Source organism: Echiichthys vipera (assembly GCF_963691815.1).
Source record: "Echiichthys vipera genome assembly, chromosome: 9".
NCBI lineage: Eukaryota > Metazoa > Chordata > Actinopteri > Perciformes > Trachinidae > Echiichthys > Echiichthys vipera.
The window spans coordinates 6,111,374-6,126,447 of NC_139834.1; the positions used below are offsets into that span (position 1 = coordinate 6,111,374).

At 41.2% G+C, this 15,074-nt stretch overlaps 2 protein-coding genes across 2 annotated transcripts; one reads left to right on the forward strand and one right to left on the reverse strand.

The window, feature by feature from the left end:
* Positions 1-1,010: 1,010 nt before the first annotated feature.
* Positions 1,011-8,100, reverse strand: gdi1 (GDP dissociation inhibitor 1). The gene is made up of 11 exons (XM_083920580.1): positions 7,817-8,100; positions 6,898-7,005; positions 6,585-6,684; positions 5,746-5,880; positions 5,455-5,653; positions 4,626-4,757; positions 3,908-4,007; positions 3,612-3,783; positions 2,516-2,660; positions 2,317-2,371; positions 1,011-1,172 (listed from the first exon to the last, which is right to left on the reverse strand). Exons 1-11 carry the CDS (start codon positions 7,859-7,861, stop codon positions 1,020-1,022), a joined length of 1,344 nt encoding a protein of 447 aa, XP_083776706.1. The 5' UTR covers positions 7,862-8,100; the 3' UTR covers positions 1,011-1,019.
* Positions 8,101-10,087: 1,987 nt separating this feature from the next.
* On the forward strand, positions 10,088-14,847 carry atp6ap1b (ATPase H+ transporting accessory protein 1b). The gene is made up of 10 exons (XM_083919409.1): positions 10,088-10,227; positions 11,211-11,331; positions 11,722-11,796; positions 11,896-12,089; positions 12,174-12,211; positions 12,332-12,417; positions 12,565-12,794; positions 12,888-12,923; positions 13,610-13,847; positions 13,996-14,847. Exons 1-10 carry the CDS (start codon positions 10,106-10,108, stop codon positions 14,206-14,208), a joined length of 1,353 nt encoding a protein of 450 aa, XP_083775535.1. The 5' UTR covers positions 10,088-10,105; the 3' UTR covers positions 14,209-14,847.
* Positions 14,848-15,074: the final 227 nt, after the last annotated feature.

Here is a 15,074-nt window from a genome sequence, read left to right on the forward strand (position 1 = left end):
TTAAAGACCACAGTTTCAACCTCAGATCTGTAAACTTCATAACTTCAGCCAGTGAAATGTGCACCAAATATATAGAAATAAAACTCTTCAATAATTTAAAATGTTAGAAAGTAAACTATTAAAATTCAAAATTGACATTACATAACAGAGATAAACAAAGGAACATTTTTTGAGGGGGGTGGGGTTGGGGGTTGACAGTTAATAGCCACTGGTTTACTTGCCTGCTAGCACAGGGAACACAACAGCATTGCAAAGTGAGCACTATCAGTTGACAGAACAGCCCATTTATATGTAATTTTTCATCACATTTTTTTTGCCCGACCGACAGATTTTTGCCAAAAGGAGCGGCGTCTTTTTGACGAAAAACACAGGTAAAAGACCAAGTAAGAGAAAAGTGAAAGCAGGGTTGACAGGAGCGATGCGTGGGATGGTCCAGCCTTCAAACCGCAGTGTCGTTTTGAGTCTATGTACAATACTACTGTGTGTAAAAGATGCATGCATGTCAACTGGAGGTGACCCTTCCAGAGGATTCTACACTACGCCATTACAGGTCTCTCATGTCAGAGCCGGCACTTCTTCAATCATCCAATCCACAGGGCCAACCTCTGACATGAGAAAAGCTTACAGAGAGAGTGAAATGCTTTGAAAATCAAAGCCAACAACAAGTAATAAATTCACCTAATGATCATAGTTAAGACATGATTATACTGTAAATTCTACAATGGAATGAAAGACCATATCAACCCTGCTTTTCAGTGACAGAGATAAGGAGTGTGAGTGTTTTAAACAGCGTGTGTGTGTTTGTGAGCATTTATGTGTTCGTGTCAAGAGAGAGAGGGACGTAAGGAAAAGGAGGCAGACAGCAGAGGGCGGGCAGAGCCCAGAAACACACTCTCTCCACCGTCATGCTCCCACCCCCGGCCCCCCTCTACCTGCAGGCTCTGCCGCCTCTTTCCCCTCTTTTCGCCCCCGCCTCCTCTCCCGAGCCCCGCCCTCTCTCTAAAGCCCCTCTATACCGCTCACTGCTCATCCTCCCCAAACACATCGTTCTGTTTGCGCTTCATGTTCTCAAAGTCAAAGTCGCTCCCGGTCATGCGTTTGTAGATGTCCTTGATGTCGTTGCAAGTGGTCTCGAAGTGAGTGGTGGCATCGTAGGTCCTTGAGGCGAAGACCTGGGGACGATACAACCACAGAACTGAGAGTCCACACACACGTGAGCAGCTCTGAGAGGCTCAGGCATGTCAATGCTTTGAGCTAATGCTAAAATCAGCATGCTCAAAGTAGCCGTGTTTCCATTCATTGGTCGCGATAATGAATGGAACTTTTAATGGAACTTTTGAAATATCGCAAAAAAGAAATGCAAATTAGACACGTTTCCATCACCTGGTTTAGAGTGAATATACTAGGCTTCAGCGTTGGGGTTATACTGTAGGTGAACATTAGTGGTCGACTGAGGATTTTTCAATGGCCGATGCTGATATTAACTAGCCATTGTATTGTTTTTTTTTTAAAGATAGTTCTTTGGCAGTTTTCAAGCCTTTATTCAGTAGGACAGACAGGAAATGTGGTGAGAGAAAGAGCCTGGGACCGCTGCCTCGAGGATCTTCAGCCTCCTTACATGGGGCGACTGCTCTAACCACTCAGCCACCGGCCTCCCCCCTCTACTGTATTTCACTCTCAGACCAGTCTGGTAACGTGCGCAGAAGAAAATTTGGAGAAGTTTGACCGGGGACCGAACCAATCAGCGGTGGTTTTGAGGCGAGTCGGAGTGTGATGCACTGAGAAGCGATTGTTCAGTGTAAACGCTTTTTTCTCTGTGATCCTTTTGTTGAATATGGACCGGGCTCCTGAAATTGGGCCTTTTATCCGTAAATTTGCGTTACACAAACGGCAAATATCCTTTACCAACATGTTGTTTTAATTCCTGAGCTGTGCCTCGATGCGGTTAGTACGTCACATGCTTCCTTGATCTGATTGGTTGATTTGGCCCGTATGTTGGTGATAGACAGATGGTTTATCCAATCAGCAACCAGTATTTTCAAGAAGCAATATTTCCCAAATGGATATGCAGAGCAAATGCAAATTATGCCAATCAATACATCGGGCGGAGTCAGGTTAGATATTAAGAGAGCAGGGTGGTCGATAGCCGTTATATAATGCCGATATCATGGGTATTTTTTGCATCAGATATTAATTGTCTCTGTTTAGTCTGCCTTCAGTTGTAGGCTATAAATATGATATATATAATATTGATTTCTTTACTAAGGAAATAGCTATTTATTTTGCAACTGTTTGTGGAGAAAAAAATAGTCTTACCTGGCTTTCAGTACCATCATCTGTGGGCTCATAAAGGTCACTAATAGCCACAAACCTGTCAAAAACAAACAACAACTCCATTAACTAAACCCAGTTATTAATCACAAGGCTTCTTAAATATTTTTATATCATATTATGTTCTGTTTTATGGCCTGCTTGTTTGTTAAAACAGAAGTAGAGAAGTAGAAGTAGGACTGACTTTTGGTCGATGGGCTCCAGCAGCTCCAGGGCTGGCTCTATCTCAGCCTCGGGCTCGCTGGTTTCCACTGTGGTGCTGACGATGGCAATGTACTTCCCCTGGGCGGCCACATTGTGAGCATAGGAGATCATGCACACGTAGATGTCTGCAGAATTGACAGACGGGTTAAGAGGAGGGGAAAGAAAGTATTTTTTGACCACTTGGGGGCATTGGACACAAGCTGTTAACACTAATGGATTATCCCCTTAAAAAACTGTTGGGCCGAACTTGTTTTAGCTCAGATGGGGAGCATTCATTCAAGTCCAATATTCATTCTTATTTATGAATTCATCAGCTAAAGAGCCAGACACAGCTATCCTTATAGCTGTAATGCTATAAATGCTCCACTCTGTTCACCATCTAGTCACTAACTCTGTCTGTCATGTGGTGCTGGGCAGGAAGCAGATTTTTATGAGGGAGGAAACAAACTGATGAGAGCCGTGAAAGTGAACAAGAACAGTGATTTTCTTTTGGGTCAGAAAAAAACTGTAGAGTTATCATAACTGATCCCTTTCACATACAAGTGACCCATTGTTAACATAAGGACATTGCTTATGGCCACACTAGAATGAATAAAGATGTGAACATTGAACATGTTTTTTAAAGCTATAAGCTATGGTGGGGAATTCATTTTCGAGGGCTTAAAATCAAATCAGTTACATTTAACAGAAAGGCAGTCTTTGTTATAGATCTTACTGCTCCAATTTATCGGAACTTCTTTTTTTAATCCTCTGTTGTTGACCTACAACATGTACAAACAACAAGGCAGGGTGATACAGAGTATTACAATCTGTATGTGTCTGAGGAGTACAAAATTACATATCTAAAATAAAAACACAAGTGCATCAATTGTAAATAACCAAAAAATAGACAATATAATAAATATTTATGAATTCAAATTAAATTATAGATTTTTTCATTCAAATTCTAATAGACTGTTACACTGGGCAAAATTCCACACAAAAAGCACTAAAATGGGTGGGTTTATAATATTATGAGAATTGTGTTCATTTCTGACAATACACTGTAGCATCTGGCTGTAGATGGTGGTTGTTACCTGAGTTGCGGTTAACCTGATTCTGAGGAATGATGATCTGGCAGGAGTTGGCGTCATTGGTGTTTTTGATGGGGTGGCTGAGGACGCAGATCAAACGGATCACCTGACCCGCCTTACGCACGCGGTCCGGGATGTAGCTGGGGTCGCAGATGAGCTGCTTACAGCGAGCCACCTGCAGCAGAAAATGGGACACCATCCAGCATTTTAAAGGACTTCACTCTCTGAGCCTCTCTGCGTGAATAAACTTAACAACTGATCGTTAAATCTGCATGGTCATGGACAATGAATCAGCATACCTCGCCCTCAGACTTCACTCCGATCACATGGCCCCCTTCCATCACTATCTCATCCACTGGCTTGTTCAGCATGTAGGTCCCTCCGTAGATTGCACTCAATCTAAAAGGACAATAAGAACTCTTAAATCCTGGAATGGGTCTGTATTTACTATTTACTATTAAAGGTCCCATATTCTGCAGGTTCGTACTTGTATTTTGGCTTCCTACTAGAACATTTTTTAATGCTTTAATGCTAAACAAATTATTATTTTTCTCATACTGTCTGTCTGAATATACCTGTATTCACCCTCTGTTTGCTCTGTTTTAGCGCCTGTCTCTTTTAGACTCACTCCTGAAAAAGCCCAGTCTGCTCTGTTTGGTTAGCATTTCCAGGTCTTCCACATCTGTAATTGTGGCTTTTCTGCAACGTCAATGCAGCTGGGGAATGTCTGTAACAGCACTGTGGCTCAACTCTCAACCTTTATACAGTATAGTTGTGACATCACAACGATACAGGAAGTCCTGACGGCTCGTTTAATGGCCGTTTTTTGAATACGGGCTGTGGGCATTTCTCCGTCAACTAATTGTTTTGGTTATTATTTGATTATTTGAGTATTTATACAGCATCTCCACCTTCTTTATAATTTAAAAAGAAAATGTTTACAATATGGGACTTTTAAATACAAGCTGCATTCTCTGAAGTAATAAAGCACTAGATAGAAAATATCTTGACAATAACCTGGCAAATCCCTGTGGCAGCTCTCCCAGACCATACAGGGGGTAGAGGTAGGGGCTCTTCCCATACCGCGCCAGCGATTCACTGTACAGCTTGATACGATTGATCGTCTCCAAACAGGGAACATCAAGGTAGCTGAAGGAGAAGAGAAAACAACGGAAGAAGATGATGAAGTGGAATACACAGAATAACGAGATATAGAATAGAAATACTTAATTGATCCCAAGCTGGGAAATTGCAAATTCTATGCACATTTATGTTTATAAGTACATTTACTCAAGTACTGTACTTAAGTACAAATTTAAGGTACTTTACTTGAATCTTTTCTTTTCATGCCACTTTATACTTCTAACCCAAATCGTAACTTATCTCACAGCAGAAGCTACATTACAAATGCACATATTTTTTGCATACAAAACATACAAAAAGCATATACAATATATTTTGTCATAAACTACAAACAGTATATACAAGTACAGCTAAAACGATTACTCCATGGACAGACTTGAATTGGCAGGAGGCCATTGTTCCTGTATCGAGTACTTTTACTTTTAAAACATTATACTTCTTCCTGATTATACTTTATACTATTTTAGTAATATTTTCAGTGTAGGACTTTAACTTGTAGCAGAGTATTTTTACACTGTGGTATAAGTACATTTACTTAAGTTAATAATCTGAATATGCCCTCCACCACTGCTAAGTACATCAAAGTTTTATTAACCCCCTTCATTAGAGCACATGTTCTTCAGTAATGACAACTGAAAAAAATAAATGCAGCTGTCAAAGACTTGATAATAGTTTCTGTTTGACGTGATGCAGTTGTTCTTACTCGTCTGTCCTGTAGAGGGCCAGGGCGTGGCCGGTGAAGTCAATGACATCCTGGCCGAGGTCGAACTTCTTGTAAACATCCCTCATCGTTGTGGTTTTGGGGTCCACGCCCTCAAAGGTTTTGGGGTCATTCTCGTCGAAGTTGGCCACAAAGACTAAGAACTTCCGAAACCTTCGCTTCTCAAACATTCCCATCAGATCTGAAAATTCAAACAAGGGCTTTGTGACGACGCTTATGGTCACCTAAACTTGATTTAAATTCTCCACACTGAGACATATTCGAGCGGCTTACTTGAAGCTAGCGCCTCAGTCTCGGTGGACGGCACCTTGTAGATCTTTCCTCCTTTGTACACAAAGCTTCCCTCCACTACTTTAAAGTCCAGGTACCGTGTCACTTCTGTGTATAGCAGCATCTTCACAAGCTGACCTGCAATCACACAGACACACACATGTTACATCTTATTTCCTTCAACATCAATTCTGCCTTAACAGCCTCAAGATTGAAGAGACTGCCACTTCACCTATAAGTAGTCTGATTAGTTAAAGGTCCCATATTTTCAGGTTCATACTTGTATTTTGGGTTTCTACTAGAACATGTTTCCATGCTTTAATGTTCAAAAAACACATTATTTTCCCCATTAGGTCTGTCTGAATATACCTGTATTCACCCTCTGTCTGAAACACTGTGTCTGCTCTGATTGGTCACTGCTTCCACATCTGTGCTTTTGGCATCTCTGCACCATCACTGCAGCCGGGGAATGACTGTAACGCCACTGTAACAGCACTTTCTACCTTAATATAGTATAGTTGTGACATCACAACCGTACAGAAGTCCTGTCGGCTCGTTTAAAGGTGCAGTTTCTGAATATGGGCTGTGTGAGTTTCTCTGTCGATTGAGCCTTTTGTTCATTTTTTTTTACATTTATATGGCACCTTAGCCTTCTTTATGTTTAAAAAGATGTGGAAATCTCACTTTTTACAATAAGGGACCTTTAATTCCTCATTTCTGGGCCTTATCAGTAACACTTATCTTGTACTAATTGTCCATCTATCTCCTTAGTATATGATAAGTGAGTTTTATGGTGATATATTCATTCCTTTATGTATTAAATCAGTGATGTGGTGACTGACCATTGGCCATGAGAAACTTGGGGATGAGGTCAACGTTCCAGTCCCTTCCTCTGCCCATTGACTCGGGCGGGCTATCTGGAAGACTGAAGCGCTTGTACAGCTGTGGAGAACGACAGTACAGAGAGACAAAAACAATATCCTGTGAGGATGAAGACCACGAAGCTGACAGAAGCTAAAGGAGGATGAGGGGGGCACGAGCCAGTGAAGACAATAAAGACAGCAGCTGACGCACAATGGCACGGGAAGTAAAAGGAGATGTACTGAGGGATATAAAATATATTGATTGGTTTTATAGATCCCAGGAGCCCTTTACCTCCTCCAGAGGGGTGATGGAGGAGCTCTCGCCACCGTAGTAGGGGTTCCTGTCCATGTGCAGAACCTTTTTCCCGTTCACAGACATGATCCCGGACAGAATGCATTCCTGCGTAGAACGAGATTTAACGTCAGTGTCAATAACACAACATTCATTCAGAGTAGAGAGAGAGATTTAATAGAAGACATGGACGGCACTACAGAGGTTTTGACAGAAGCCTGCAGGGAGGAGAGAAGGAACCGTGTGCGCATGCGCGACTAAGTCGTTTCAGCCATGTATCCACTGTAATAATAATAATAACAATTATGATAATACTTATGATAATAATAACAATAGTGTTTAATCTTAAGAACAATATCCGAATGACATTATCACATTATTAAAAAAACTAATTATGATGGCTATGCATTTACAAAAGGATATCTGATACCCGTTATACAACTACCAAAATGTCGACTTTTACGCACGCCAATATCACAACAAACGTCTCGGACATATTTCTGCCGCATTGGGGGTGGTGAGGGAAGGGAATTGTGGCAGAGAGTAGCAGAAATGAAGGGCTCAGTCATTTAATAAACCCGTGCTCAGGCCTGCGCCAACCTCAGGATGGAGGCCTGTCTGTGCAAAGAGGACACTGTGGGGTTACGCCTAAAAGATGCTGCTGGGTGTAACACAACACCGGGCCGGCTGCGAGGACAGGCAAATAACTCCTGGAAGCGTCGCTTTGCTTCCTGTCATGCACAAGCGGGTCAAAGTCCATTCAGACACATTATTGTAACGTTTGTGTAATGTCACGAGCACACAGGGATGCAGGAGGAGCTTTCACTTCTGGGCTCGGGGGGATAAGAGGATAATAAAAAAAAAATCTCCCAATCTCTTTTGTTCTTCTGTAAGAGGCAAATGAAGCTCGACTACTTACTGTGAGTCCGGTGCCCAAAACGATCACATCATATTCCTCATCCATGTTGTATCACCGCCTCTCCCGTCTCGCCCTCTTTTTGCCTTGAGAAATGAAGGGTACTGAAGGAAACAATTACAAGTGAATCCACCAAAAACAACGGGGATTCGGCTCCCAGTTCTCTGCCCGAGTGCTTCAAACGGCTCGTTCAAAGTGGAATATTGTGTATGAATCGTTAGACATGAATGACCAATGGAATAAACTGTAGACACTGTCACCGGCGAGGACGACCAAAGATGGCCCTGATCGTGGAGCACTCTAGAACAATGTCAGTGCGCGTCGGGAAATAGTGCGCATCCTCCTTCTCTCTTCCTATCTCGCCACACAATGGACCCAGACTGAGAAGCGGAGTGTAACAGGAAACCCTCGCTGTGAGCGGGCCCCCTGGAGCGATTATACACACGTTTACTCTCCTGTTATACTTTCACTCGGAGTTGAACATCTGTGTGCTGTTTTAAATACATTTTGTGCTTCTCTATTTGCTCTTCTATCCTTCCTTTCCAGTTGTAGGCGCAGCGTTGCGCGGATGCAGGCAGGGGTATCCCTCCGCCACCACAGCTGTGGATGGGAGTTGCTTTCACTGACTGGTCGCCCGAAGGCCCTTTCAACAGAAGAAAAACGTCCAAAACTTTTTTTGTTTGTTTGTTTACTTCTTTGTTTCTGCTTTACCGTGTTCATAAATGCGTCGTAGGTGGATGACGGGAAATGATGACACGAGGAGGGAAAAGCCCAAATTGAAGCGCGTATCAGCACCATGGACAGCTGCCAGGTGTACCTGTCATTCATTCATGAAACGCAGTTCATCTGCATCAGAGGCTACTCCTTATCTGTGAAGCTGCATGTCTGTTTATGGCACATCCGGTTTTTAATGTAAATGTATTCTTTTAGCACCAGACATCAGTAGGTGGGGGGAGAATTCTTCCTGTATCCTGATCCTAATTAAAAGTATTACACTACCACACTGTGATATACCTGCATTTGAAACCTTACTTAACCGAAAGTATGTATGTCAGTAGTCTGCATTTATTCTAGTGCGAAAACTTCATTCATACCAGTGAAATATTTTCTTTTATTGTACTATCTTGGTGCAAAATTACATTGGACTTATTTATTTGACCTACTGTGTATGAACATGTGATGTCAGCTGTAGAAATTTGTTTTTCGTAAGTTGTATTTTTTAATATTTGAGGTGTTTATCTTCTCTTTTGTGTCTTTCCGTGCACTATAATAATATACATTATACGTATATATGGCATTCTGTACAATCAATATACAGGCTTTCTATTTTACTCTATTTCTATTCCAGTATCACAGCAGCAGCAGCACTGATAGAAACTTCCTAACAGCTAATGCTAACTAGCCTCCATTGTTGATGAGAGACATTCAAATAAGTTTTAGAGTTTTTATTGTGATCAGAACAAAGGGAGCAACCTGTCCTCATTATTTTTAACATTCCCAAATATTCTACAGATGAAATATACATCATTCATTTGTTCATTATCAAAAACTTTATCCATAAAATCATTTGGCTTAACAAACTCCTCATTTTATATTTTTAAAGATTCAGATTGTAATAATATTTGACCACTATGGAAAACATACATAATAATTTGGCAAAAACTATTAGATTATTTAGGCATTTCAGATTTACTCCCTTAGTTTAGCAGACCCTGGTGAGTTGTTTTTTTTTGTTATTCTTCATTCCTTTTTATGTTTTACTATCTTTGTACATTTTAAGTGATGTTATTATTATTTATACATTCAGAAATACATTTTTGGTACATATTGGAAAAGTAATGTTTATATTGAATCTCTTCAATAAATAAATAATAATTTAAAAAACTGCCCTTCTTTTTTTAAATTATATTTTTTTAAAACTAAAGATTCAATATAAACATTACTTTTCTTACATGTTCCAGTTATACACAATACCAAAATAATAATAACATAAATCAAAATGTACAAAGACAGTAAAACATAGAAAAAGAAAGAATAACAAAAACGTATGCTAAACTAAGGGAGTAAATCTGAAATGCCTCATTAGTCTAACTATTATTATCTTATTATTATGTTTGAGTTTTAAGTTTGCCATAGTGGTAAAATATGAATATTTCTAATGTAAAAGTCTAAAAGGAGGGTAGTTTGTGTCAGTGCAGCAGGGGGGAAGAAGCCGGAAGTGGGTTGGTTCTTCGCACATGACTGTCAGCTGGTTTGCGTCACGTGAGCAGAAACTTAGCAGGAAAAGCAGAAATGGCAGGCTCGAGGTGCTCCACTTTAGCGACATTAACGGCTTTTAGCACCCTTTTCTTCACCCTTTTCTCCACGGGGAGCTCCACTGCCCAAGTGCCACTTTTAATGTGGTCAAATGAAGGGTAATGTTTCATTTTATCACTCTTTAAGACTCACTCTTTACGCTCAACGGCTGTTTGTCATGCTAATGCTAACACTTGTTGCTAACTGTGATTCTACGTACTGAGTTAGTTGCTCGACCCGAGCAAGCTAACATTTATAGTTTGTAAGTCTCAAAACAACGTATTTAACGTTTTTTTGACACATACAGCTTAGAGTTTGTCTCAACTCATTTGCTACAGTCTTCGAATAAATGTTATGGTTAACCAAACACCACAGATCATTTCTCACAACTTTCTGCATTTCTGTGTCGCTTGAAAGGATCCAGTTAACCTAGCTTCTGTGATCCAAATGGATTACACTGCCTTTCTAGTGATCTCAGACATGTTTCACAGCCTGCTCATGCCATGTTAATGTTACATGCTAGTCATCTTGTAGTGTTACTACTATCTCATACAATTGAGTTGCAGCTAAGGTTACTAATTCACATGTAGACTTTGTTTATGGGTACCACAGTTCCCTAATACATGGATCAGACAGACATTTCCTTCTTTACTTTTGCCACTTCTGTTTGAAAATAATCGTTTAGTAGATAATTATTTTATATTGAGCTCTGCCTGGGCAACAGTAATATATTGTCTGCTGTTCCATTCTGCCTATGTTTGTAAAGCACTTTTGTCAGCTCATGTGTTATATACATTTGACTTGACTTGATATTAGTCAGGAACCAAAGGTTGCTCATACCGTAAGAACATATGACAATATAATGAGGTGGATTGCCGAGAGGAAGAGGTAATCACAATAAGGTTGTCGCAATATCAGAATTTTAAACTTCAGTGCAATACTAGTATAAAAACACCGGTTAATAAATGTATTTATTTTTGACGCACAAGTTATTTGAAGGACAAATGAAGTGCTTTGAAGTGACTTAACGTTCTGACAGATTCAATTGAGAAACAACTGTATATGATGTCATAGTTTGTCTTTATCTTCCCTGCGTGTTTAGTTTACAACCACTGGTGTCACCTGCAGCTGGTCACATCACATCCAACGAACAGCTGACTGCCTACCTCACCTCAGCCTTTGGCTCCGGCCCCCACACCGTGCTGTTGTTCCTGCAGGACAAGGTCAGTCCTCAGAGACGATAAAAACTGCTCGGCAGCAAATACGGTGACAGCATGTCACTAAACAGACTGCAGCTAAGGGTGAAAAGTGTTGAGGCGAAGGACTCGGCTCTTTGGATTTTCTTAGCATTCACTGTCCTTGCACATGTTGTAAAAACAGGGTAGTTATGAGTCATGTATAGCTGCAGTGCAGTCCAATGTGACTCTGTCTAACAGTCTTCTCACTCTGGTGTGACAATGAGCTTTTGCATTACTTCCCCTCTCACAGTTCCTCTCCAACACATCATATGGGTCTGTTCTCTGTGGTGGAGCTTCATTGTTGTGACTGATAATGAGACTTGTTCCTGTTTTGGTTGTTTAATTGTGATATTTTATTGTACTATTTGTGTACAGTTAAGCAAAGATGACTTCACAGCCTTTGGTGGAGTGTTTGGAAACAAGCAGGATAGTGCCTTTCAAAACCTGGAGGTAGATTTTTTTTTTTAAATGTATAATTCTCTAATCAAATAAGGAAGATTTTGTCAGACGAATGATTCAGGTAATTTTTTTCCACTCGCTCCTCTTCAGGCTGCACTACAGTCGTCATCCTCTTCGGTGACGCTTCCCGCTTTAGAGTGGTCAGGAGCCTCCGCCATCCCAGCCCTGCTGCAAGAGAAGCTCGGCGTCTCGCCTCTGCTTGTAGACGCAGACACTCTGTCACATCTCAGCATCAAGTCATCTGACAGCAACTTACTGCTCATCAATCTTCCCTATTGTACTGGGTAAGAAATATGTTCCGCAGCTAACAGACAAGGCTTTCTATTTTTTAACAATGGGAAAATGACCATACAGATTTTTTTTTTCAGCTTGGAAAAGTCTTGTAAGGAAGTCCTACGTGATAATGGTAAGTTTGAACTGAGGAACATTATTATAATCAGCATTTTGGTCACTGTATAGTATATTTCTGTCTGGTGCAATGTGTAGGCTAAATGAAGTGTATCTCAGTGTATTTTGCTTTCAACAGATGAAAACATTGGGAAAGTTCTGAGTATCATGAAAGACAAAGATGTCCCATACACTGCCATTTACACAGGACTCCAGCCATCACGAGTAAGACGTTCTAACGACCAGAATTGTACAATATATATTTTATTTATGATTTCTATCCTAGCCCAACATCATATACAGACAAAAGCGAAACACGCGTCATACAGAGGCATAAATAATTATATTAATTTTGATGTCTTATCCCTGCAGGTGATTCCAGAGACGTCTATGTCTAACAAGGCTGCGGGGCGGTCGCTGCTCCAGGCTCCAGTCGTGTCTGATGTCAAACCGCCCGTCATATTTAATGTGTCCGGTAACCCTTGCATCATGCTTTGGGCTCAAAATCTCAACATCAGCCTCTCCAGCACTTCAGCATGGATCGACCTCGCCACACAAACGCCGTCTTTGACAGGATCCCTGTGCAACGGCAGCAGCTCACAGTGAGATGGCCAGCATGTTGGCATGTTTGCCTTTATTCAACAGAACTTCACTTTTGTGTTCATTTGAAACATATTCGTCTTTTCTCCCTTTAGGCTTGTCCTCACTTATGCATCAGGCTACACACTAAGGTAAGACAATACATTGCTAATTTAAAGGAAGAAGGAGACATTTTAGGAACGATCATATACCCCTCTTATGTCTGTCTGTTAAATATGTTGCTTAGCTTAGGGAGTGGAAACTGTTATCCTATATGTGTATCTGTCCGAAGGGAATCCATACAACAACAGAAGTGTAAAAACTTGGTTTATCCAAGATGCTATGTGTTAATAAGTGAGTTTTAGAGGTGTTGGCAGGTGGATTGTGTTACCTTTGGACATAGCCGGGCTGGCTGTTTGCCCTGTTTCTGTTTTTAATACTCGGCTAAGACAGAGAGCATGGATTAGAAGCACGACCATGAGACTCATTGTAATGTCCTGTATATTTGTCATGTGTTTTTTGACCCGCGACTTCAGGAGATTGGTGACAGGTCCTGATTGTATTGATTCAATTGGGAGACGTGAACGTGAACACAAATTGCCATAATCACTAAAATAAATAACATATGTTGCGAACATTCCAGACCAGACCAATTAGGAGGATATAATCTTTGTTTGATAAGTGTGCCAGAGTAACTTTTCTGTCTTTTTTTTGATACTACCACTTAAAGAGGAGTGTCATTTATTAATATCAGCCACCATTTGTCACAGATCTAGCTTCACATGCTAGACTTTTACACCGACATACTGTGTTGAGATGCTCTTCTGTTGCTCTTCAGTTTTTCCATGACTCAGCGGTACTATCCCGTGTCTGGACGGAACTGGTTCACCTTGGACTCGGTCCAGCTGCAGTCAAACGGTCTAAGTGCCTCGTTCACTGGAAGCCGCAACATCTACGCCCCTGCAGAGTATTCCTTCCACTGCATGTCAGTCACCAGCTTCCGAGATACTCTGCTAGTGCCAAACAACACAAACCAGAACACCACGCAGTGGAGGCTCAATTTCGTTGACTTCCAGGTACGACCATTGGAGCTGCATTTTACATCCTGCTACTCAATATTCCTGTAGTAGTGCATCAAGTACATTTAATGGAGAGTGTTTTTAATAATCAGAAGTCATTTTGGTCAACCTGTTCATTGAGGGTTTCATGTGTTTTCCGATACAGATTCAGGGCTTCGGTTTGGCAAACAGAACAGATTTCTCCTACGCCAGTGACTGTGCAGGCTTCTTCACCCCGGGGATTTGGATGGGGCTAGTGACCACACTGCTCATGCTGTATATTTTCGTGTACGGTCTGCACATGATCATGCAGCTCAACACCATGGATCGGTTCGACGACCCTAAAGGTCCGTCGATTTCAGTGCCTCAGTCGGAGTGAAGCGCTCCCCGAACACACACACACTCCTCAGTCCTTCAGTGCCTCCTAGGAGAGTCTCTCCTTGTCAAAAAGCTTGTGCGTGTTTGGGCCTTCTTCTTTCCAGAATGTTTGTCCCGCAGATGGATATTCTCTTCTGCACCTGTCTTTGGGATGCCGATACCTTGCAGGGCACATCCCATTCACTTTTCTGCATTTGCCAAATTGGATGCAACCTTTATACAGTTTGGAGTGCATGTGCTAAAAGATGTTTTTGTGCCACTGTTGGCCAGACAGAGTGGCTATTCTCCCCTGAAATAATAATTAGCAATAATTGTCTCGTACCAGAGAATGTCTTCCGTGCCAACATGAATGTGATTGCTGGATGCTGTAGGACCACGTCAGACCTCAGTTCTTACTTTTTCCTGACTTAATTTAATGACTACTCGATGAAAAAAGTGCCTGTGTGTAAAGAGGACATCGCTGTGTGTGACCTCAAGTTCAATGTAATTTATTATATATAGAAAAAAAGACCGTTTACCCTGATGCAGCAGGTTCATCAAATCATTGAATACCATGACAGTCCCTCAGTTCTGCTTTTGTCAGACTTATTCATGTGCAGTTGCCATGACATGTACATTGCCTTTCATTGAAAATAAAGAGTTCTATACATTGTGATTTAATCGGGTTGTTTTGAATGCAAAGACACGAGAAATGCCACTAATGTGTCACCAAGCCATTTAGAGTTTCCTTGTGCCAACCAAGGACATGCCATTCTTTTGCATAATTTACGTAGCAGCTCTGTTGCCATCGTTACAGTAAGTCAAAACAAGACGACGCCATGTCAGGTCGAGACGGAGCCAACTTTACTGTAGCGTAACTACTCATCT

Coding starts and splice junctions, on each gene's coding strand:
- gdi1 (XM_083920580.1), bottom strand. CDS start 7,861: ATGGATGAGGAATATGATGTGATCGTTTTGGGCACCGGACTCACA. Junction 5,881..6,584: donor CAAGTTTCTCATGGCCAATG/GTCAGTCACCAC, acceptor GTGTGATTGCAG/GTCAGCTTGTGAAGATGCTG. Junction 4,008..4,625: donor CTGCCACAGGGATTTGCCAG/GTTATTGTCAAG, acceptor TTGTCCTTTTAG/ATTGAGTGCAATCTACGGAG.
- atp6ap1b (XM_083919409.1), top strand. CDS start 10,106: ATGGCAGGCTCGAGGTGCTCCACTTTAGCGACATTAACGGCTTTTAGC. Junction 12,212..12,331: donor GGAAGTCCTACGTGATAATG/GTAAGTTTGAAC, acceptor TGCTTTCAACAG/ATGAAAACATTGGGAAAGTT. Junction 12,924..13,609: donor GCATCAGGCTACACACTAAG/GTAAGACAATAC, acceptor GTTGCTCTTCAG/TTTTTCCATGACTCAGCGGT.